General features: G+C 48.5%; 1 protein-coding gene across 8 annotated transcripts; it reads right to left on the bottom strand.

Annotated features, from left to right (window-relative positions):
• Positions 1-533: 533 nt before the first annotated feature.
• On the bottom strand, positions 534-23,402 carry LOC123929281 (translation initiation factor IF-2-like). 8 transcript variants are annotated; one of them, XM_045984796.1, is made up of 5 exons: positions 22,697-23,402; positions 15,255-15,437; positions 14,059-14,124; positions 2,829-2,909; positions 644-1,237 (listed from the first exon to the last, which is right to left on the bottom strand). In XM_045984796.1, the coding sequence occupies exons 2-5, from the start codon at positions 15,425-15,427 to the stop codon at positions 778-780; spliced, it is 780 nt and encodes a 259-aa protein (XP_045840752.1). In that variant the 5' UTR covers positions 15,428-15,437; positions 22,697-23,402; the 3' UTR covers positions 644-777. The 8 variants fall into 8 exon arrangements, with proteins under 8 accessions (XP_045840712.1, XP_045840732.1, XP_045840723.1 ...); XM_045984814.1 differs by having other exon boundaries at positions 2,829-2,906; XM_045984805.1 differs by lacking the exon at positions 22,697-23,402 and adding an exon at positions 20,255-21,025.
• Between the last annotated feature and the right edge of the window lie 94 nt (positions 23,403-23,496).

Raw genomic sequence — 23,496 nt, 5'->3', positions numbered from 1 at the left:
TGTTTCCTGCTAAACCAGTCCCTTTCCGAGCCTTTTCCTTTAAGATTTTTCCAGTTTAGAATTATTCCGTTTGTTACCATCTGGGCTACTCCGGGGGCCACAGCTCAAGGACTAGAAACCAATGATGTCAGGATAATGTTAATAGTCTGAAGAGCACTGTAGGTGTTAAAAGTGTAAATGACCGCCTTTAGAATCTTCCCAGAATTGGTAGAAACAATTTGAGCATAAGCGATTTGAATTCCCAGGGCAGGAAGAAAAATGAAAAAAAAAAAAAAAAGGACGGGGCAACAGATAGCAAATTCCTGTGGCTTCCCAATTTTGCCTGAAATTGGCCTTTTCTTTTCTTTTCTTTTTTTAAAAGATTTTATTTATTTGAGAAGGGGGGTGTGCGGGGCAGCGGGAAGGAGAGAGAACCCCCGGCAGACTCCCCGCTGGGCAGCGCCGACCACGGGCTCCATCCCACAGCCCCGAGATCACCCCCGGAGCCGAAATCAAGTGTCCCACCCTCGACCCACTCAGCCAGCCAGGCGGCTGGAAACGGACCTTTTCATAAAAAATCCTCAACAGTCCAGAAACGCTGTTTTATTTTTAGGCCACAGCGAGAGAAAGGGCTCAGGGTCACCGAGCACGGGCCGGCATGACCTTCCTGGGGCTGCGAACATTCCTTCTGGAGGAATTTCGTTTCTGGAGGGGCCGGGGGCCTTGCCGGCGGCGCTGCGCACCGGACAGCGGCACGGACGGGCCGGGCGCTCCCGCCAGCAGGGCCACCGCCTCCGCTTACACGTCCCCTCTGGGCTCCGCGGTGGCGGGGCGCGCGGGGAGGCGGGCGCTGGGCCGCGCTGCGCCCCAGGGGAGAGCGGGAGGACGCAGAAGCCTGGCCGACCCGGCGACGGGCTTCCCCGGGTTCCCGGGTGCAGAGGCCGCCCCGTGTCTGTCGGGGAGCCCGGCCCGGGTGGGGAGGGCGGGGACGGGGCGTCTCCGAGCTGGGCTCCCCGTCCAGGGAGGCTGAAGCGGGACGCAGGCCGCCGCGCCCACCGAGGGTCTCCGCAGAGCTGTCGCGCCCCAGACGCTGGGAGGCCGCAGAGCCGGCGGGTGGGCTGCCTTCCTGTCGTCTGCTTTCTCCGGCTTCAGCGGTTGGACTGGCTGCACACAAGGGCAGAGAGGCCGCGTCGCAGGTGGCCCCATGTGAAGGCGCAGGGCCGTGGCCCGAGAGACGGGGGGCAGGGCACAGGGGACCCTGCGGAACATGACCAAACGGCCCTGAGGCTGGGGTGACGCATCCAGGAACTGGTTTGGCCTTTGCCTGATCCACCTGCGGTTTGATGCCATCTGTCCTCGCAGGTGCAAACTTAGAGCTCGGGGACCCAGGTCTGGGGACGGGCCGTATCCGCGCACCCGGGCCCCCACCAACGCTTCGAACCCGGCACTATCCGTGACCGCCACCCGCCACCTGAGTGACTTCCCCGCCGCTGACTTGACTCGGCAGGTGAGACGGGCTGGGTGGGTTCTATCCTTTCATTTCACTGCTTTCCTTCCTCATCAGGGCGACTCGCTGCTAGGACACTTCTTTTCCTTTTTATTTGGTTTTTAAGAGAGAGAGAGAGAGTGCGCTCACATGAGTGCGGGTGGGGAGCTGCAGAGAGGGGGAAAGGGGAGAGAGAGAGGGAGGGAGAGAGATTCCCACCAGGCTCCACGCCCAGCCCGGAGCGGACACAGGGCTCCGTCTCAAGACCCTGGGACCATGACTCCTCAGCTGAGCCACGCAGGTGCCTTGATACCAGGACAGTTTCGAGAAGTGTTTTGGACACAACTGTGCTTCGTTACACAGAACGCAGTGTTCCTCAGTGTCTTTTCACTTGGCCTAAATGTTTGTATATAACCTCCTTGTCGCTGTTGACCTATTTATTGTCACGGCTGCATGCCTGTTAGAACGCGTCAGGGCTGAGGTGCCTGGGTGTGGCTCCGCTGGTTAGTGTCTGTCTTTGACTCAGGTCCTGATGTCAGGGCCCTGGGATCGAGCCCCATATCTGGCTCCCTGCTCAGCGAGGAGTCTGCTTCTCTCTCTCTCTCTCTCTCTCTCTCTCCAGGCCTCTCTCTCTCTCGCAAATGAAAAAAAAAAATAAAAAATTTAATTAAAAGGATATGCGCCCCATGCAGATGTAAGTAAAAAATTTTCCGGAGCCCAAGGTCTGTTGGCTGAGGAAGCCAGTAGACTTTTTAGGCAGGAATTAGATCCTAAAAACATCCTAGTCATTATGCCCTAGATGACTAATTTTTGTTGGTGGTGGGCGCTATTTTAGTCTTAGGATTTCCTTTAGGATGGTATTAGATAAATTTTCCACTTTATGTCTTTTATATTTAGCCCAATACCGAATTTTTCTAGTATGACAGACGTATTTTATAGGGGGGGAAAAAAGTCTGTTCTCACGGAATCCAAAACATTTCTGTTCGGGTTCCATACACAAGAGGTTTGAAGAATTCAGACACATTCAAGTTTTACCAGCCCCTCAAACATCACCACTGTCTTAAGTTTCTACATTTCAAATACAAACTTGTCTTGCAACGATCTAAAGCAAATGTTTTAAACCAGGAGAATTTTGCCGCGCAGTGGGATTTGGCAACGTCTGGAGCCATTGTCGGTTGTCACGTGTGGGGGGAGGGGCACTGTCCGGGGGAGGCCAGCAGTGCCGCTAAACGTCCCACAGGGCCCAGGACAGCACGACACAGTGAACTACCCGGCCCCAAAGTCCATAGTGCCCCGTTGACAAATCCTGGTCCAAAGGAGCTGAATTCATTTTTTGGGGAAAGGCCATACGCCATTGACTTACCAGCATCTGAAGAATGTAGTAGCTTTTCCTGGGTCCAGGACTGCTGTCGCTGCTCTCATCTGACAGACCAAGCACCCCCTGCTAGAAAAGGAGAATGCAGGTGTCTTAGAACCTCCTCTTCCTTTCCGCCTGTTGCTTCCTTTCCAAATGGGTCCAGACTGCTCAGCACTCGGGAAGGAGCTACTCAACGTAATTGCTCTAAGTTAGTGACTCTGCCAAGGTATACGATATCTTGGATAAAGTGGGAACCCCCCGGGACAGACTTGGGGACAAGTTAAGGGCCATCCCTCCTTCTCACCACAGCCATGGGTCCACACCCTTCTTGCTGTGTCTGTGCACCCCCCGCTCTGCCCCGTGCCAACTTCATGCTTCTTTCCCCAGCTGCTTCCCCTTCTGGGAAGTCAGAGACGGTGCAAGGTGGTCTACGAGCCCATGGGCATAACCCTAGCCCACCCCCTCCCAACACACGCGTGCACACACAGAGCCAGGCCCCGACGAGCAGCCAGGTTTTGACCTGATTTTAATCTTCTCCCCCCTCAACTGACTTGTGTGTGTATATTGCCAAAAAATTTCCTTTTTTGAACTCAGTGGGATTTCCACTTAAATCTTCAAACTGGGGTCTTTTGTGACATCTTGTAATATTGCAAATGTCTTCAGCCCCTTGCATGAATTTGAGTGGATAACGATGCCGAAAATACCTCATGAAAAAAAACCCAACTTATTCATAAATAAAGAGCATGGCTCTGAGTGTACCATTATTGAAGTTGGTGATTAAAACAGTATGCTCTTGGGGTGTCTGGGTGGCTCAGTGGGTTAAAGCCTCTGCCTTCGGCTTGGGTCGTGGTCCCAGGGTCCTCGGATCGAGTCCCGCATCGGGCTCTCTGCTCGACGGGGAGTCTGCTTCCCCCACCCCGCCACTCTCTGCCTGCCTCTCTGCCTACTTGTGATCTCTGTCTGTCAAATAAATACATAAATCAATAAAAAACAAAACAAAAAACAATATGCTCTCGTTTCTGATACCAACCCCAAAGAAGCAGATGTCCTTTGTTAGATAGCTGGGCTGCTATGAACTGAGTATTTGTGTCCCCCTAAGATTCGTATATGGAATCCCTCATCCCTAGTGTGATCGTATTGGAAGTAGGGCCTTTGGAACGTACTTAGGTCATGAGGGCGGTGCCCTCATGAACTCGGTTGATGCCCTTATAAGAAGAGACACACAGGAGCTTGCTTCCTCTCTTTCTCTCTCTCTCTCTGCCATGTGAGGACCCAACAAGGAGCTGTTCCTCTGCAAACCATGAAGAGGGCCCTCACCAGGAACACACGGGCGGCACCTTGATCTTGGCCGTCCCCGCCTCCAGAACTATGAGAAATAAACCCGTGTTTGTTAAGCCACCGGTACTATGGCATTTTGTCACAGCATCCAGAGCAGACTGACACAAGGGCTCAGCAGGAAAAAGCACCAAGATCATCTAGCAACGGCTATCCCGGTCAGATAAATGGGCAGTAGGGGCAGGTATGCTCATATTTGCCATTACTTCTAATAACACAGAGGAGACACATGCCTATATCTCTGCCTGTCATCTGCTTGGAAGGAGCAAGAACTGTCTGTGGGGTTTCTTCTCGATCATTCTTATATCCCCATACCATGGATCAATAAATATATGTTGAATAAATCCCTTGTACAAATTCTAAATATCACACCCGAACTTGTGTTTGATCACACCTGCCCCAGAATGGATGAGACCAGAGAACGATGTTGCTGAGCCCAGATGGTCAAGTTGGGAGACATGCAGACGGACTCACTAGGTCAGTAATTTGTTTCCATGAAGCAGCCTACAGCGAACACTACTGAAATTTCTACCTTGACAAAAACAAAGGATATATTAGAGACTCCTAGGATGTCGTAAGTAATAGGCAAACAATGGAAACTGCAATGGTAGAGCCCAAACCTTTGCTCTGACGTTCCCCATCAGCAAAAGAGGGAACGCCCTTCCTCAGAGGCCCAGCAAGAAAGGTATTGCCTGGCTCAGAAATATGCTGGGTTCACACATTTCATCTTAAAAACTTATGTGAATTGTGTATTTATACACAGTAGATTTGTTGTAATATTAGCAGGTTTTAAATTGTCAGTTAAATTTTTCTAAAAAAAAAAAAATCTAGAAAACTGATAGTCTTAGAAGATGTACCATGTTCATCTCATGGGGTGGTGCCACCCCTGGCCCCCCAGCAGGTCCTCTGAGGGAGCACATTATGACACACGACAAGGGTGGGTGAAATGCCCGCAATGTGTTGGTCACTGTAGCTGGTTGGACTGTGTTCCCTAAAAAGACAGCCCAAGTTCTAACCCTCGGTATCCGTGAATGTGATCTGATTGGGAAATAGGGCCTTTGCAGATAAATAAGTTCAGGATCTTCAGATGAGTTCATCTTGTATTTAATCCAATGAGAGGGTTTTCAGACACAGAGAAACAGGGGAGAAGGTTGTATGAAGAAGAAAGCGGAGACTGGAATTCTGTTACCACAAACCAAGGACCCTACAAGCCACCAGAAGCTGGAAAGAAGCAAGAAAGCATTTTCCCCTAAAGCCTTAGGAGAGAGCATAGCCCCACTGAAGCCTTCATTCCTCACCTCTGGCCTCCAGGAGAATAAATTTCTATTGCTTTAAGTCACCGACTTTGTGGTAATCCGTTACAGCCATCCTAGGAAAGTGATATGCTCGGGAACTAAAAAAATTACAATTCCAAAGATAATAGCCCCAATATTTGAACCCTGCTCCTGCCATAGAGTCGGAAGTTAATTTTAATCACTGTTGTCAGGCAAAGTGGCAAAGCCACAATGAGTCTTCAGTCTGGTGTCTGAACAGCCTGGAACTCCCCTCACAGAAGCTTCGCAAGTAGATCTTTATCTTGAGAACATCAGAGGTGTTTTTGACCAGGTGCAGGCCATACAAGAACAGGCAAATTTGAGTGAAGACCAAGAAAAATATTCTTGCCTATAAAAACTGGATAATTTGTGCTTCGGAGTGCTTTGGTCTGACTCCGTAATTGGCCTCAGCTGAGCGCTCGACCTTGAGGTTCACCTACTGTCTGTGGCCATTCTGTACCAGTATCCAGTAGTTTGTTGAACAGTTGTGAAGATCGCCGGGCGATATATTTTCATATATTTTGAAGTATTTTAAAATAACTTAGAGGCCTAGCTCATCTGGTATTGGCAAATGTGACTCGGAAAATTAGTTCAGCATATTTTTAGACCAGGCTAGTAGACAACTAGGTCACATCCCATAAATGTAATTAGAAGAGCAGGAAAATGGGACACTCTCTAGCAGTGTAGGTAAAAAACTTTGAAAAGTGTTCCACAGGATACTAGAAAAGGGGAAAACATTTCAAATATGGCTGATGAGAGAGAACTGATTGGAAAACAAAACCAAAATAAGCAGCCCGTGGTGCTGGAGGGGATGTCCATGTTCTGACTTTATAAACAGTGAAGACATAATGATCAGGGCCTTGGATGGATTCAGAGGCCACTTTCCTCATGACTTTCCATTAGGTGGTCAAGGTCGCTCAGTCAAGGTCGCTCAGTCAGGGTGTGAGAACAGGTAAAGCTTCCCCTCGAGTGGGAGAAGAATGCCGGGTGCCTGAAATTACCCGTTTCTGGGGTTGCCCCAATTCAATCCTTTCTTTTTTAGCTTCACTCTCTTTCACGCCTCCTCTCCTAGAATTCCTAAAAGGGTATTAAGTTGCTACCCTCTCCGTGGAGAGCAGGAAACAGAATTAAAAGTGGCTTCGACAAGCTGTCTCTTCTCAAGTCATGATGCTCGGGACTTGTTTCAAAGCAGAGAAGAGTTATTACTCGGGTTACACTGTTCTTCAAGCGAAAACTGCGAATTGGCGGTGTCAGCCTTTGAATGGTTTCTTAGCCTGACGATTTAAATTTACCGTGTGAGTGAAAGGGAATTTAAGGAATTTGTTCTTGTGATGCACCATGTAGCTTCTAACGTGTTTGTTCTTAGAGGCCCCCGGAGCTGTGGCTTCGGATTAGAACTCACGCCACCCACCACTACAAGCCTTGCCGAGCAAGCAGCGGGTTCCGTTTGTTACTGAAATTATAAAGAGAAGCAGCTACGAACGTGTCCTTGATTGCAGGAAAAGACACTCATCAAGGACATGGATACCATCACCCCCCTTGTTTTTGCTAGGCTGTTCTTGAGTGACAAGGGTCGATGAAAATTTATGGTGATTTCGGCTCCTAATGATGAAATACAACTACAGTAGGTCCCCCCCCCACCTGGCGTCCCCCGTAGGCAGAGTTTGCTTCCCACAGTTCCAGCTCCCTGTGGTCAGCCGTGGCCGGACAGCAGGTGATCACCCTCTGACGAACGCTCAGAGCTCAGCAGTCAGCCGTGCGTGACTCACCTCACCTCCTCTCATCGTGTGGACGTTTTATCAGCTCGTGTCATCCCAGAAGAAAGGAGAGTCATGTGCAATGAGGTGTTATGAGAGAGACAGAGAGAGGCCACGTTCACATTACTCTCAGTACAATAAGTTGTTATGGTTGTCCTCTTTTATTAGGACCCTCTATGGAGCGTTCTGCACGGTTCACAGACGCAGACATCCACTGGGGGTCTTGGAAGGTGTCCCCCCAGCCAAGGGGAGGACGACTATAGTGTTAAAAAATAGGTTATTTAACTTTTAACCATTACAAAGTCATGAAGTAAAAATCATCCAATGACACCTCTGCCGTGACTGCAGTCATAGGATCTCTGGGAGAGAGATTTTAATGAGACGAATCAGAATTTAATTTAAATCCTAATTTTTTTCTTGTTTTCTAAAGAAACACACCAAACTGGGAGGTAACAAATGCACGGGGAAAAGGTCTGGAGGGAAGTGCCCCACCCTACGGTGCTATGATGGGTAGTTTTTATGTCCTTTGTCCTTTTTAATTGCTGATTTTTCTACTATGAGCATGTAGAACATTTATAAGCAGGAAAAATTAATTTGGAAAGATTTTAACTTTAAACACTCTCCTCTTCCCTCCCCTTTACTAGGTCAGGAAACACGCACACATACACAGGTCTAGGTCATGCGCACTTACATATGTCGTTAAATTGTTTAATAAAGCGTCTATAGAATCTGAAAGTAATTAAAGTTAGTTCCTCTATAAACCGATTTTAAGGGAAAAAATGAATTAAATTACTGATATGCGGGGAAGGGGAAGGATGTATAGGGAAAGTAAGATTCCTCTTGCCCCTTCTCCCAGGCATCAAATCCTTGACCAGTGAAACCACTTCTGTTTCTGCTTTATAAACACACACACACACACGTACTTATATACATTTCAAACCATCAGTGTCCTTACTCGTCAGTCCAGACACAATCCTTATTAATATTTTGCTACAGATCACTTCAGTCTGTTTCTGTATCTGTGCTCTAGAGCATAGAGTGTGTGTGTTTTCATGCACATGAGCTCACACGGTACATACTGCTTTTCCACTTACCCTTTCTCATGTGGCATTACGTCACAGCCGCTGTCCCTGGCAGTAGCTAGAGCAGGAAACCACTGTACGCTTGAACCAAACTGTATTGAGATTTCCCACTGGTGGATATTGAGATTGTTTTTTGCCATTATAAATAATTCTGTAGTGAATATCATGAACATTATTTTAAAAATAGAGAAACAAAGTATACAATTTGTTGTATCTTTTTCGGGTAGGAAGAGTAGTGACTAGTCTTGCTAATTGCTAAGGCAGGGCAGTGTTCTGGTTTTATCTTGATAGAAATGTCCATATAGAAATTAAGAAATTTTATTTTATTCTATTTTAAGATTTTATTTATTAATTTGACAGAAAGAGGCACAGTGAGAGAGGGAACACAAGCAGGGGGAGTGGGAGAGGGTGAAGCAGGCTTCCTGCTGAGCAGGGAGCCCAATGCGGGGCTCGATCCCAGGACCCTGGGATCATGACCTGAGCCGAAGGCAGATGCTTAAGGACTAAGCCAACCAGGTGCCCTGAAATTAAGAATTTTTAAAATAACTTCATGGTGAATTTTAAGAATCAAAAATAACTTCAAAGAGGACATGAATGGCAGTGAAATATTTTTATAGTGCACATACTGTTTAACCCAAGGGAAGAAATACACCCCATCCTGCCCTAGTTAGAAGTGTCTGAAAATCTTAGGGCACCTCACCTTAACAGGAGGGGGAGTACTCCATTCCCACTTCTGGAGTAAGGCATAGAAACGCCTATCTCGGGGCACCTGGGTGGCTCAGTGGGTTAAAGCCTCTGCTTTTGGCTCGGGTCATGATCCCAGCGTCCCGGGATCGAGCCCCACGTCGGGCTCTCTGCTCCGTGGAGAGCTTGCTTCCTCCTCTCTCTCTGCCTGCCTCTCTGCTAGTTGTGATTTCTCTCTGTTGAAAAAATAAAATATAAAAAAAAAAATTAAAAAAAAAAAAAAAGAAACGCCTATCTCCACACGCAGGAAATGAGGCAATCTAAATGACTTATCTAGATTACAGACTTTTAAAAAAAGTTTATTTACTTAAGTAATCTCGACACCCAATGTGGGGCTTAAACTCATGACCCCAAGATTAAGGGTTGCATGCTCTACTGACTAAGCCCGCCTGGCTCCCCTAGATTATAGGCTCTGATAAGCACCAATACTTAGACATTCTTAAATGTGTCTGGAAATGTCTATAAGGGCTGCTCACTTCCAGGCTATCTTAATTCAAGCATACTGAACACAGTTTGCATTTTATTGACGATTTAGGGCCTCCATAAATACCGTCTATCCTCTGCAGTACTGTGACCTGCCCCACCCTCGGTGTTGCTGAACTGAAGTTCAAAGTCAAACAACTTGTTGGTGTGTGACAGTGGCGGGGGGGGGGGGAGAGGGGAGACGCGTTCCAACTGTGTATCGTGTTACATGTTTTGTGCACCTTGGGTCTCCTCAGAGTCAGCAGCTCTGGCTAGAACTGACCCAGAAATCTGTGGGACATAATTGACGAACTCTGTAAGGCCAGTCCCCGTGAGCCAACTGACATGTCCCCTAAGGTGTTGCTTGATTAAGAAGAGGGAAGATAATGAATGAGATAGAGGATTTGACATGCAGTTAGTAGACAGGGTTCTTAAAGCATCGGAGCTCTGGGGGAGAGTTGCTTGTCGCTAAAAGGCCGAAAAAGGGGTCCCTGGTACCAGTGAGAAGGAAAATATAATTTCCAAGTTCCTTTCCAACTCCAATATTCTATGAGGTTATGATTGTGTTTTCACCGAGGGGTCCTGGTTGCAAGCTCAGACTATCAAAACCCGTTTTGATTAAAAATGAATCAAAATTTTAAAATAAAATCAAACCAAAAGCTGTTTTTCTAAGAATGTAGTGATGGCTGGAAGCAATGTAAAAGCAGAAAGGAAAGTGTGCATCGGGGGGAGACGAAAATGAAGCAGAAGCACAAAGAAGGAGAAAACACAAACACTATTGCTGTGTGTCTCGGAGGAAACCGTGCAGCTAGATCCTGTGAATGCCTCATGGTCAGTGCCACAGATGAAAACAGAAGAGGACGCCATTCAAGGTGGTTATGACTTTTAAAAAGGAAAGAAAACGGTACAGGGACATGGGTATGATAAATATCAATAATTTATCTTTTCCTTCATAAATATTTAATGCCCATTATATATAAATGGCAAAAAGATACAGATACTGCAGGCAGTCTGTGTGAAGAACAAGGAATTGGGAAGACATTCCATTTGAGAGTGACATTGAAGTCTGCTGTTTTCTGAGTTGTCGGGGTTCTAGGAGGGCTAACAGTATTGAACATTGTGGCCTTGCCCCGTGTCTAGCACCACAGGAAAGCCAAGGGCAATGGTGATTTCATGCCCCCCGCTGCCTCTTGCTTCTCTCTCCCTTGGTTCCTTTCTTTCTCCCTTGCTTCCCATCTCCCTCCTCTTCCTTACAAGTCTGCATGAGAGAAATTCTCATGCAGCAATCCCATCCGCCCCGGCTGCTCTAAGACACCTCACTTTTGACATTTAAAGCCAGCGAGGAGGCCGACTTTGTGAGGCCCCCCCAGAAGGTTGGCTGCAGGACACAGCACCTGCTAGGTCAGACGCAGCAGTGAGAGAGGTGTTGAAGTGAGCAACATTTGTGTTTGTCTCACGTGGAGGGAAGTGGACAGCAGCCTTTCCATAGGGCGACAGTCCTGAACCCCAGAAGTCCCTGGATCTCTAGAGGGTCTGCTTGAAGTTTTATGCAAGATGTATATGCATGGGTGAAAGATGCAGGGTTTTCACAGATTCCCTAAGGGATACAATGGCCAAAAGAGGTGAAGACCGGCGTGGAGCATGTCAGATAACACTGGTGTGCCTCACCATGTCCTTACACCTGTGCGGTGTCCCTAAAGCCCTTGCTGTTGAATCTCCCGGTACGACTAGAATGACGTGCCAAGTTCAGTGTCTGGCCAAGTTCACAGTGCCTTGACACTGGCAAGGGTTTAGTGAGTGAATCCGTGAAACGGGAGATACTGTAGGATCCTGTTCCAACTTTCCCACCATCTCACCTCTCTGTCTTCATCTACCGGAAGGAGGAGAGGGGTCTGTGTTTTGTTTTACTCTGGCCATTAAAGGGTATTTTTCAAGAATATAATCACACTTCTTACACAAATATGAAAGGAACAAGCATCAAGGATTGTATTTAACTCACTAATTAATAAGGGAACCGGAAAGACGTTTCAACCATTTAGAAAGACAACTCGAAGGACCACATGTCTACACTCGGAAATGGAATGCCGAAATGAAGCTACGAAGACTCCAAAACTTGCGAAACCCATCAGTATCCAGCAGGTGATACTCAATGGCTTCCCACCAAATTGCATTTCTAAACACAGGATTTAATTACTTTACCATCAGTTTCGTACAAGGTAACTTCTATTTCTCCAGAGTTCTCAAACTCTGGTCGAAGACCAGAAGAGAGACGGCCAAGCAAGTGCACTAACTAGCCAGAGCACTCCCAAACTGAAAAGTCTTTCACCATTTTTCTTTATGGTGCCTTTGTCCTTGGGAAGTTTTCTTTGAGACAGGTCTTACGGGTTAATGGCTGCCAACTCAGTCTGATTTGCCCCCCCCCCCCCAGAAGACCCTTTTTTATCCCTCAATTCTTACCTTCCTGCTTGCAAGACACTTGACAATCCACCCTGGGAGCTCTGATCCTCACGTGGACCTTGGTTTATGCCTCTCAGAAGCCCCCCAAAGACGAAGTTTACCAGTGCCTTGGCATGCCCAGAGCACTCTCCTGAGTATTAACACGTCTGATTTTCACAACAACCCGTGTTCTAAGGGATGAGACTCAGAGGCTTGTCGGAAGTGACATGGATGTAGTGAGTGACGCTTAGGGATTTGCACTCAGTTCTCCTGGTTTCAGAAGGTGTCCGCTGCCTGCTGGGCTCCAGGGCCTTGAAAGGCCAGGGCTTGGGGGAGTGGGTCTACTGAAGGTAGACAGATGCCCAGGGAGAGGCTTCACACCTGCTCACGAAGTCCTCGGACACAACCATTGAGAATGGAAAGTCCATTCAACAGTCATGTGTCATGGAGTTACTGAGTGCCCACCTTGTGCCGGGCCCTGGGAAGCTCGTCTTGAAAAGGCAGATGGAGTTCCTGTGCTTGGGGAATAAAGTTCTGGTAGGGAAGACAAACCTCAAACAGCTCAGTGCTCCATGAATCATTCAGTCAGGAAAGCCAGAACGAACGGCAGAGGTGGTCTGGGTATAGCCAGATGGTCTGACTTTAGGTGAGGGTGGGTTAGGAGGGACGCGGAAGGGTTATTTAAGTTCTGCTGTCAAGGATGACTAGCAATTAACACGGTGTGAGTGATGGGCGGTGGGGGGGGGGTGGCTCCTGTCTGGGGGAGAAGCGGAAGAAAAAGTATTTCAGGCAAAGTGCCCAGCAGGTTGAAGACTGTACATCAGATGCTCATATTTCTGTCCTTCTCCTTTTCCATCTCCCTCTAAAACTATTGACTCTTTTCTCTGCAACTTAAAAGAAAAACTAAAGGGGCACCTCAGTGGCTCAGTGGGTTAGGCCTCTGCCTTCGGCTCAGGTCATGATCCCAGGGTCCTGGGATTGAGCCCCGCATCAGGCTCTCTGCTCAGCAGGGAGCCTGCTTCCTCCTCTCTCTCTGCCTGTCTCTCTGCCTACTTGTGATCTCTCTGTCAAATAAATAAATAAATAAAATCTTTAAAAAAAAGAAAGAAAAACTAAATATTGTCCTAGGTAGAATGTATTGTAGAGACATTCTTGAGCAGAAAGGCCTTTCCCCCTTTTCTAGTTTAAACTCTCCCTCTCTCCCCACCTTAAGAGGAAGTGAGTAAGTCCAACATTTCTGAAAATTCACTGATTTCTAAGTTGCTTCAGGCACCCTCATTTTACCAAAAATAAATGTAGATCCTTTCTTGAAAGAGGGAGTGGTATCAGTGCAAAGTGAAGAAACCCCTTTAGAACCTCGAAACATAAGGAGGAGAGTTTCATTCAAGCCTGGGAAACACGGCCTTCCTGGGGAAGAAAATGTTCCAGAGAATGAACAGTTTTTACCGGGTCATATACGTGGTTCACAGCTTGTAAAAGCTCAAGAGATTATACATTAGTGTATAGGCAGGAATCCCGAGTTTTATCGTAAAAGGAACGTGAGCGCAGGAGCACTGCCTGAGCTCTCCAGGACGAGATGCTTTCCTGTAGGCTACTCCTTCGCAAAGCAGGTGCACGACGCGTGCGGGCCGGGCCGGCTGTCCGGCTGTCCGGCTGTCCGGCTGTCCGGCTGTCCGGCTGTCCAGCTGTTGGTGTGCACAAGGATTACAGTCACGTCGACTTAGAAATCTAAAGTGGTTGCCCTTGGCTCCCTGCTCAGTGGAGAATCCATCTCCCTCTCCCTCTGCTCCCCCCGCCCTCCGCGGCTCGCGCTCTCTTTCTCTCTCTCCGGCTTGCTCTCTCTCTCAAATACATAAATAAAACCTTTATAAAGTGGAGTAAAATAAAGTGGCTTCCCTTGCCTATCAGACCTTTGGACAGTTTTTCTCTCATCTATATAAAAGGGCATAAGAATGGGGAGGGGGGCAAGTGACACGGTTAACCTTGTCTCTAGAGTATCCGAATCTGGATGCCATGAAGACCAAGTGGTGTGGAACTCGGGGTTCCTGCTGGTAAATTTCGAAGCCCCAGAAAGGGAAGAATTGGGAAAACCCCGGTGGTTACTCACCGCCAGAAATGCGAGAACTCCGTGGAGAAAGACCAGAAGACGCACGCACCGGGACATGCTGAGGTGCTGAAAGCATGAGAGAAATTTTTATTCCTGCAGATAAACATGGGCTCGTACATGCATCGATGCTGTCTCGTCCGTCTTTATTGAGCACCAACTGTGTACCGGGCAAGCAGTAGAACCCAGGCTGAGTTTGAAACCCTGATGTTGACCCTTGCTCGCTGTGCGACTCAGGCACATCATCTAACCTCTTTGTACCTCATTCTCTTCACCTATAAAGTGGGGGGAACATTGAGGGGCGCCTGGGTGGCTCAGTGGGTTAAAGCCTCTGCCTTTGGCTCAGGTCATGATCTCAGGGTCCTGGGATCAAGCCCCGCATCAGGCTCTCTGCTCAGCAGGGAGCCTGCTTCCTCCTCTCTCTGCCTGCCTCTCTGCCTACTTGTGATCTCTGTCTGTCAAATAAATAAATAAAATCTCTAAAAAAAGGGGGGTAACATTGAAAGCTATTCCATGAATGGCTATGATATTTGAATGGGGTCATTAAAATAGTGCGTAGGACACAAGGGGGCCTCCAGTTTTAGCTGTTATTGGAACTACCACGCTCTGAGCTGGGCACCGGGCAGATATGGGAAAGGTCTGGCGTCAAGGAATTCGTAGTCTGTTGAACAGACTAAGTCCGAGGAAGGCGTCTCTTCCCGCACTGCTTGCTGCCTTACTCCTTACTCATGGCGGCTGCTCATTAAATAAAAATTCTCTGCGGAGAGAACCCATAAGCTGCACACAGTCGGCAGTTACACTGTCCTGAACAGAGCCTTGCACAACTGTCTAGGTTGGAAGACAATTTTTTTTTAACAACAACAAAAAAATTGCTCCCCCACAAAAAGCAAAAAACAGTTTTGCTTCTTACAAAAGCAAAAACAAATCAAAGCAAAACAGAAAACCTAAAGCAAATTGGACTCTTGTTAACTTGACGCCACCACCTTGGGGGATCCTTGGTTCCTTCTTGCCCCATCACAGGCAGGAAGCACATTTAATTTGCCCTCCACAGAGGCCCCGGAGGTATTCCCCCGGGATTCTGATTCAGGAGGGTGGTGGGCAACATTGCGGTCTCCCCCAGGGACCACTGGAGCCCCACCGAGCCCTGTGAGTCATTGAGCCCCGATCCAGAGGGCATGCCCCCCGACCCCCCGACTTGCCCTTCTCCTGGCCTTATCTCCTGGTGTGGGGAAGACACCGCGCGTCGCTCCTTTGGCAGCAAGCGCCCTCCGAAGGGCTTCGATGTGAATATTTGCTGACTATCGAAGGGTACCAACACGTGCCACCGCAAATAGGCTTCTATGGCATCTGAATTATTTTGAGCGGAGGCCATCGACAACCATCTGATGCAAGAAAGTTCAAAAAAGAGGGCATAGGTTTTCCTTTCGTAAAGGAAGTACCCATTTGTGAAAGGCGTCTCCCTCTCCAGTACCAGGCAGAGGAGAATTCTTTTTTTTTTTTTTTTTAAAGATTTTATTTATTTATTTACGTACTTTGTTATTTGAGAGAGAGCACGGGAGCACGCCTACGAGTTGTGGGAGGAGCAGAGGGAGAGAGACAAGTAAGCTCCCTGCTCCGACCTGGGGCTGGACCCCACAGCCCAAGCCAAAATCAAGACTCGGACACGCAGCGGACTGAGCCCCCCGGGCACCCGGGAAGAGAACTCCTGCCAGCTCCTGCTGACACGGACACCACACTGACCTGAATCCGCACGGTCGGCCTTACTAAACAATCCTCGTTCCCACTCTCTCCCTCGTCACCCTCCCATAATTTGCTTCCCCGGAACGCTTTTCCTCTGTTTTAGCCCGAGATGGTATCAAAGCCCAAGTTCCAACCCCTCTTTGGGTCACGCATCACCGGGGACCCCCCATGGGTGCGTACACGGTGCACGTGTTAAGGAACTTCTGTTTGGTTTTCTCTTGCTGGTCTGTCTCCTGCCGGTCTGATTGATTGGACCTCAGCCAGAAAACCAGACGGGTAGAGGGAAAGTATGTTTTTCCTCCCGTACACCATTTCTTGCCTACCCTTCTCTCCCAAATCCTTTATAGGATCTCTATATTCCAGGTCCTGTGTAGAGCGCTTCCCACACATCACTATCTCACGTCGTCCTCACACTAGCTCTGTCTGGTGGATACTGTATGCCCGTGTTACAGATGAGGAAATCAAGGGGTTAGAAATGTTAATAACTTCCTCAAGGTCCCACCAGAGTAGGAGGTAGAGTCAGGGTTTGAATATCTATCTGACTCCCCTTGATTGTTTTAGAGTGACCCAAGTCTCCAGGCCTCTGTGTCTTACCCAGCCCTTCGGAGTCAGACAGGGCAGTGGGCATGTCTGACTATTTTATCATTTACAAGGCTCGTTCTCAGAACAGCCTAGGACAGCAGTTCTCAACTGTATCCAGGTGAAACCGAGCTTCAATTTCCTTGGAACTTTCCCAGGAGCTGTCCTCATTTGGGGCCACAACAGCCCCAGGGGCCACACTTGCTGCCATTTGCATCTGTGCCTGTCGCGTTCACCGTGATCTGCCCGGAAGCAGAGCTGCGGACAAATGCTGTGTCTTCTGTCTGGCAGGGTCATGCCTGAGCACCGACAGCCTGAAGTATCTATTGTTTCATAATCAATCACTCTCATAGCATAGTTAGAGCGTTATATGAGGTGCTGTTTTTTAAGCTCAGCGTGTAGACACAGGGTGTTTATTCATGCCTTCCATCACTGGAGACAACCCGGGGCATTGCAAACTACTTGTACTTGAAGGGCTCTACGATGTGTTGAGCCTGGAAGAGAAAGGGAGAACCAGGCAAGAATCTGGGAGCTAAAAAGACGGCAGCACCGTCTGGACTTGCTGCCCCCAAGCACCTCCTGTGCCGGTGGCCTCCGCTGATTCCCACTGTGAGGGTCCAAGCAGAGGAAACGCGAGGTGTCAGCCCTCGGCAGCCGCGGGTCCCGGTTAGGGGTCTCGAGGAGGGAAGAGCGCTCCTTGGTCGCCACAGAATGGGGCCGAAAGCCTTGACACTCTCCCATGAGGAGGGAAAAGGGAGACAAAGAGACGCTAAGAAAAGGCAGCAGCAGGGGGCGGTAGCGGGCGGGCCCGGGGGAGGCGCGGGAAGCCAAGCGCCGGCACCTGCACGGGGGTGGGTGGAAGCGGGCGGACAGGAGGGGGCGCCCGTGCTCCTTGCCCCAGTGCGGACGCACCTGCTCCGGGGCACTTGCTGCCAACGTTGAGGTCACTGGTAAGTGTCGTCCCTCTAAAGTGGTGCTCGGCGGGGGTCCAGGGCAGAGCTTGCCTTCCACCTAATCCAATGTCCTTTTGGGGGCGCCTGGTTGGTTAAGCCTCTGCTCCGGTCATGGTCTCAGGGTCCTGGGATCGAGCCCCGCGTCGGGCTCCCTGCTCGGTGGGGAGCCTGCCTCTCCCTCTCCCTCTGCTCCTTCCCCCTGCTTATGCTCTCTCTCTCAAATAAATAAATAAAATCTTTATAAGAAAAAAAATCAAGTGTCTGGCGGCCCCCACTTCCCCGGGGAACAGCAGCCAATAATAAAAATAACTCCCGCGGTGTCTCCCACTTGCCAAACTCCTTTAACTGCGTTGGTTCGCTCCTCACAGCGGCGCCCTGATGGGGGAGTATTTCTATTTCTATTTGACAGGTGGGGACACTGAGGCACAGTGCCCTTGAATCATTGGCCCCAAGCGCTTGCTACGAAATGAAGATCACGGTTCCAGCCCAAGTTCTTAGGCTGCTGTGGACCGTGCTCTGCTCCCCCAGGTCATCTGCTGGAGCCCTCTGCCTCCAGGTGCCAGTATTTGGAGGTGCGCCTTGGGGAGAGAGTTAAGCTCGGGTGAGGTGGTGTGGGCGGGATCCTGATGATCACATGAGCCTCATCAGAGGACAGAGCGCTGCCTCTCGCTCCCACTCTCTCTCTGCCATGGGAAGACACAGCACGAAGGAGGCCGTATGCATCCCGGGAGGAGAGCTCTCCCCGGCACCCAGCCGTGGTGACAGCAGCCTCCAGACCCATGAGACGGGGACGACAGCTGCTGAATCCGCCCAGCTCATGGCGCTGTGCCGCAGGAGCCCAAGCTGGGACACAGGTCGCCATGTTGCTACTTTGGTTTTCGTTTTCCGATGAGGTCTAGAGTCTTCCTCCCAGTCCATCCTCCTGACCAGCACTCCCCATATGGGGCCACTCCTCACCCACCAGTCAGTCACCTGAATTGAGGAAAGACAGCCGGACAGACGCTCTGGAGACAGATCAAGCTCCCACTCTGTCGTACTGGCTGAGAGATCTGGGCCCCCAAAGGTGACCTCTCCACCCCTCCCGAGGATTGTGTCTGACATTCCGCCTTCGCAGAACCATTCCTTTGCGCTAACCCTGCCTCTCCTGATCAGCTGAATTCCACAAACATTGAGCGCTGTGCGAGGCGGCAGGGACATAGAAATGAAAGATACCGTCTTTGGTAGTGAAGACTTGTGGGGTCTGCCAGTTCCTCGGGGCCCTCTGAGTCAGGAAAAGCAACCTGGCTGCTATGAGCACCTTGCAAGGGACCTGCTCAGTAAGAATGGTCCGTATCGGGGACAATGAAGCCCCCACATTGCATCGGGGACAATGAGAATTGAAACCAGACCCGCCTGGAGAGAGAATAGAGGGAATACATCTCCAGGGTTCCCACATCCAAAGAACGACCAAACATCTAGAGATTTCTCCCAAAAACCTTCCAGAAGTCTGGAGAACCATCTCAGGAAAGTTAGGCCAAGGGAGGAGCTATGTCATGATATAAATTTTTTTTTTAAAAAAGTAAAACAATAATAACAAAACAAACCCTTACTAAACTCCCACTACAAACGAGGCAGTCTCATTTGCTCTTTGAAAACATGCTACAAAATAGGTTTTAAGAACCATTCAACAACAGTAAACTTTTAAATAAGTCACTGGCATGTGTTTAAATTACCTGTTCTGTTAATAGTTCGGTTTTTTTAAAGATCTTATTTGTTCATTTGAGAGAAAGAGACAGAGAGAGCACAGGCAGGGGATTGACAGGGAGAGAGGGAGAAGCAGGCTCCCTGCTAACTGGGAGCCTGATGCAGGACTTGATCCCAGGACCCTGGGATCGTGACTCGAGCTGAAGGCAGGCACTTAACCATTTTTACCACCCAGGCTTCCTCCAATAGATTTTTTTAAAAGTTTGCCTGGAACAACTTTAGACAAGCTACAGTATGGCACCTGGATGGCTCTGTTGGTTAAGACGCTGCCTTCAGCTCAGGTCCTGATCCCTGAGCGTCTGGATGGAGCCCCCAGTCCAGTCCCGGGCTCCCTGCTCAGCGCTGAGTCTGCTGCATCCTCTGACCCTCCCCATCTCAGGCTCGCTCGCTCTCTTCCATTCTCACTCTCAAATACATAAATTAATAAAATCTTAAAAAACAAAGAAAAGAAAAGCTGTAGTAAACAATCTGAGTACAATGTCCTTTTTATCCAACAGCTCCTACGTCGTAAGACAGATGTGCAGGTGTGGGACTGTTCTGTCCTCTTCTGCCGTTCAACCGAGCGTTCCTGCAGAGTCTGGCAGAGGGAAAACGCACCTTATGACTCCTGCCTTGTCATTCGGAGTTTGACGCAGCAAGACATGTAAGGAAAAGGCTTTCTTAGCCACACACTTGGCTGCTTCTGTCTCTGCTTTTTCCTTCCAGCAAAACAGTGAAGGCAGAGCAGGAGGGAGAAAGAACTGGAAGCCCAGGGGGCCTCATCAACAGGGCAGCTCACCTCAGGTCCCTGACATTTGTTTGTTTGTTTGTTTGTTTCCACCATACGTGTAATCTACGAAACCCGTACCACATGGACATATATAAACGAAATTTATCATTTAATCATTTATCAGTTTTAAGCATATTCCATGACATATATACTATGTACCTTATAGAACTCACTAAAAAAAAGTTCTGAAGTATGGAATTTAAAATACACAAATTCCAAAAGTCTTTTCCTATTCTGCTGGGTCTGGCTGCCCCTCTCAGGTTACAAACACGCTGCCCTTCCTCTAGCGACCGTCGCATCTGCTACGTCCCCCAGAATCGCTCCAGGTCCGCGTGGGGCCTGAGCATTCACTACATCCAGAAAAAGTCCACGGATTGGAGGGCGGACACTTCCCTCCAGACCCCTCGAGACTTACCTGCCGCCACTGGAGTGCTCTAAGACGAGCCGAAGATTCTGTCAGAAAGCAGCCCCTACAAGGCGTTCCCCTGACCCCACGGAATGCTCCTGGCGAAGAATTCTGTGGTTTTGTGTGTTTTCTGTGTAAGAGACTTTACAGTACATGCTGTCAGGTCGCCACAGTCTGTTTTCCGGATCTGTTTCGAGAGAATTGCTGACCCCTGGCTTTGCAGCCAACCACACTGCCCCTCTTGGCACATAATTATAGAGACGCTCCCAGAGCTGGCTGGGGCCAGGGTCGATGGTGCGTAGATCAGTGAATTCCTAACCACAGAGCCAGTCCTGTAGACAGGTTAGTGTCTGAAATCTTGTACGTGTCAGTTTTATTTTTTTCAATCGACCGGTTAAAAACTTAAAACTGTTGTCAGAGAAGAATAAAAGGCAGACGTCAAATTCTAATTAAACGAACTTCAGTTTTGTCACATCTTCCGTGCTGGCTTTTGTCTCAGACATTATTTTGTTATTCAGAGATCTAAAGTCTGCTCGGTCTTCGTTATAAAAATTCTTCCAGCTCAGGACGTAAACAATACTTGCTTCTCCTGTCCTACGCTGCTTCCAACAAATGCCAGGAAAACACAAAGTGTTATGTTTGGTGGAGACATAGAAATACACCAGAACGTGGGGCGCCTGGGTGGCTCAGTGGGTTAAGCCTCTGCCTTCAGCTCAGGTCATGATCCCAGGGTCCTGGGGTCGAGTCCCGCATTACGCCTTGCATCTTCAGGCTCCCCACTTGGCGGGGAGTCTGTTTCTTCCTCTCTCTCTCCCTATGTGCGCTCTCTCTCTCTCTCAAATAAGTAAGTAGATCTTTAAAAAAAAAAAATGTACCCGAACATATACACATATAAATCCTGCCAAGGAAGTTCATACAACAGAACTTTCTAGAGTGCAAACTTGTATCTTGCACAAGCACGTATGAGAAATTGCTACCTTGATTGCTAGCAGAGGAAGCCGGGGAAGCTTATGCCCAGTCTTCCTTTAGCCGACTTTCCAGCACACTCTAACACACCGTCACTAACACCGCCAGCTGTAGCAGGCAGCTCCCGTCAGGGAGTCCCACGCTGGCTGCCCCCCACCACCCCGCGCCCACCCCCGCGGCGGGAGACCATCTTCACCCAGAGCTGCTCATGGGGTCCGCTGGCCAAGCCAGCCTCTGCGGCGAGGGGAAGAGGCACACAGCCATGCTTCCGAGAGCCACGCAGAGCAACAGCTCTCAAATCTGGATGCACATGAGAACCCTCCGGGCAGTTTTAAAATACTGATGTCCTGGTTCCTTCCACAACCCCAATTTTCCATTCAGTCAGTCCTAGGATAAGATTTGGAGTGTTTTTTAAAGGTTCGTAGATGGCTTTAAGGTGGAGTCAGGCTGGGAAGTTCTGGGGAGGCTTTTCCTTCCAGGAAGCAACTGTCAAGGAGGATGTGACTGTATAGCCTTCCTTAACCAGGTGAATCTTTGCTTCGCTGATACTTTATTTGCCCTCAGTATTTGATCATGAGACTGTAATTCATAGCCCTTAAAGTACCGGTTATACATTCAACTCTACCTTATTGTTTTTAACCACACCCTCCCAGGTATGGCAAATACGGACGCTTCAAAGCAGCGAGATCCCGTGAGGACAGAGGTGTGGGATGTCTTACCGATTCTGTTTCTCTAGGGACTAGGACCAAGTAGATACCAAAAAATTATTTGTCGAATGGACTGATGATTGAACAGAGAAAACTAAGACCATATATTGGGCTACTGAACTCAAATACATTGAATGATAGAATCTGGATGAAACCCATCTCTGAGTGTGAGAGGAGATGAGATGGGAGTCTAATCAGATACGTGATAACAGAAGTAAACGTCAGGTCCGGTGCTTCAGTCCAAGGGCACAGGGACAGAAGACACCAAACACATTTTCAGAAATGCATGAAAGGACTTAGTGGTTACCCCAAAAGACAGTTTTAGCCCCAGATCATATTAATAGATGTAGGGTCTAGGGTGTAGGAGGTCATCATTCCTTTTTGTCATTTTCTAGATCACATCTGCAGCACTACGTGGACCTTCTGAAACCCACCATCAGCAGTGGGAACCTTATAAAAACTAGAGTATATTTGGAAAAGACTCCTGGGATATGGTAAGAAACTGAACCATGTCATAGAGAGGACGGTGAAGGACTTGGGAATGTTTGCTTAGAGAAACTGGAGACTGTGAGGGTTATCTTTATATATCTAAGGGGTTATCATGGGGCAGACAGGCTAGATTTATTCAATATGACCCCCAAAGAGTTGAGCTAGGACCAAATTTTAGTTTTTAGTTCTTAGTAATTTTAACTAAAATTTTAGTAATGTTAGTTTTAATACAAAGAATAACTTTTCCCCAATCGAAGTTACCCAAGAAGGGACTATGGAATGGGCTATCCTGTACAGGGTGAGTTCTCCGTTGCTAGAAGTTACTCTGGCCGACGTCTGTATGTCGATGCTGTTGTGGAGGACCCCGAGGGTCTTGTTTAAATACCAACACTGCTTTCGTTCACCTGGAGTAGAGACTGCTCTCTCTGCATTTCTAACCAGCTCCCAGATGATGTCGACTCTGTGGCCTTCAAAATCATTTCTGAGCCTGAGACTCAGGCTTTTATGAAATAGATACGTGTCCTCTCCTACAAGAACTCCACTCCCTTTCCCTTCTAGGTGTGGCCCTATTGCAACGATTTGTGAGGAGAGACCTTTGACCTTTGGGAAATCTCCCCGATGAGGCCAAAGTCCTCTAGGAATGACATACAATGATTTTTCCACATGGAGGAACAGAAGGGACTAATACACTGTGGTCATTGTTCTTAATTAGGAACTATGAAGGTTACTGTTCTCTTTCCTGGAAAACAGACTACATATTCGCACAGATGGGGAATGAGTAACATCTGTAAAATCTTTCTTGTTCCCCTTTGCTTTGTATATCTGCATAGACAGATGAGGGAGAGACGTGTAACTTTGGCTCCCAAATAAGACAAAAGGAAATTTTAGTGCATTTCCCCCCAGCTTCATCAATTTCTGTCACAATTAAATAGGTCAGGATAGCGTCTCCTCTTGCTGGAAACATCTCGGTAACCTCTTCAAGGGCTTGGATAACAGTTGGGGACAGAATCCTCCTGTCACAACCCCCTCCCATCTCCCCAAGTTTGGCAGACACCAAAGCCTGTGTGATCCCCTCCAATATTGCTTTCT

The sequence above is a fragment of the Meles meles genome, chromosome 2 (genome assembly GCF_922984935.1).
Source record: "Meles meles chromosome 2, mMelMel3.1 paternal haplotype, whole genome shotgun sequence".
Classification (NCBI taxonomy): Eukaryota; Metazoa; Chordata; class Mammalia; order Carnivora; family Mustelidae; genus Meles; species Meles meles.
This window is presented reverse-complemented; position numbering and strand designations above follow the sequence as displayed.

Bases quoted from the DNA above. Each gene is read 5' to 3' on its own strand.
- LOC123929281 (XM_045984756.1), bottom strand. From the start codon at position 14,115: ATGTCCCGGTGCGTGCGTCTTCTGGTCTTTCTCCACGGAGTTCTCGCA. The intron at 2,910-14,058 runs GTGAGTAACCAC...CTCCTTTTCTAG, and splicing joins GAGTTCTCGCATTTCTGGCG to CAGGGGGTGCTTGGTCTGTC. The intron at 1,238-2,828 runs GTAAGTCAATGG...CATGTTCCGCAG, and splicing joins ACTACATTCTTCAGATGCTG to GGTCCCCTGTGCCCTGCCCC.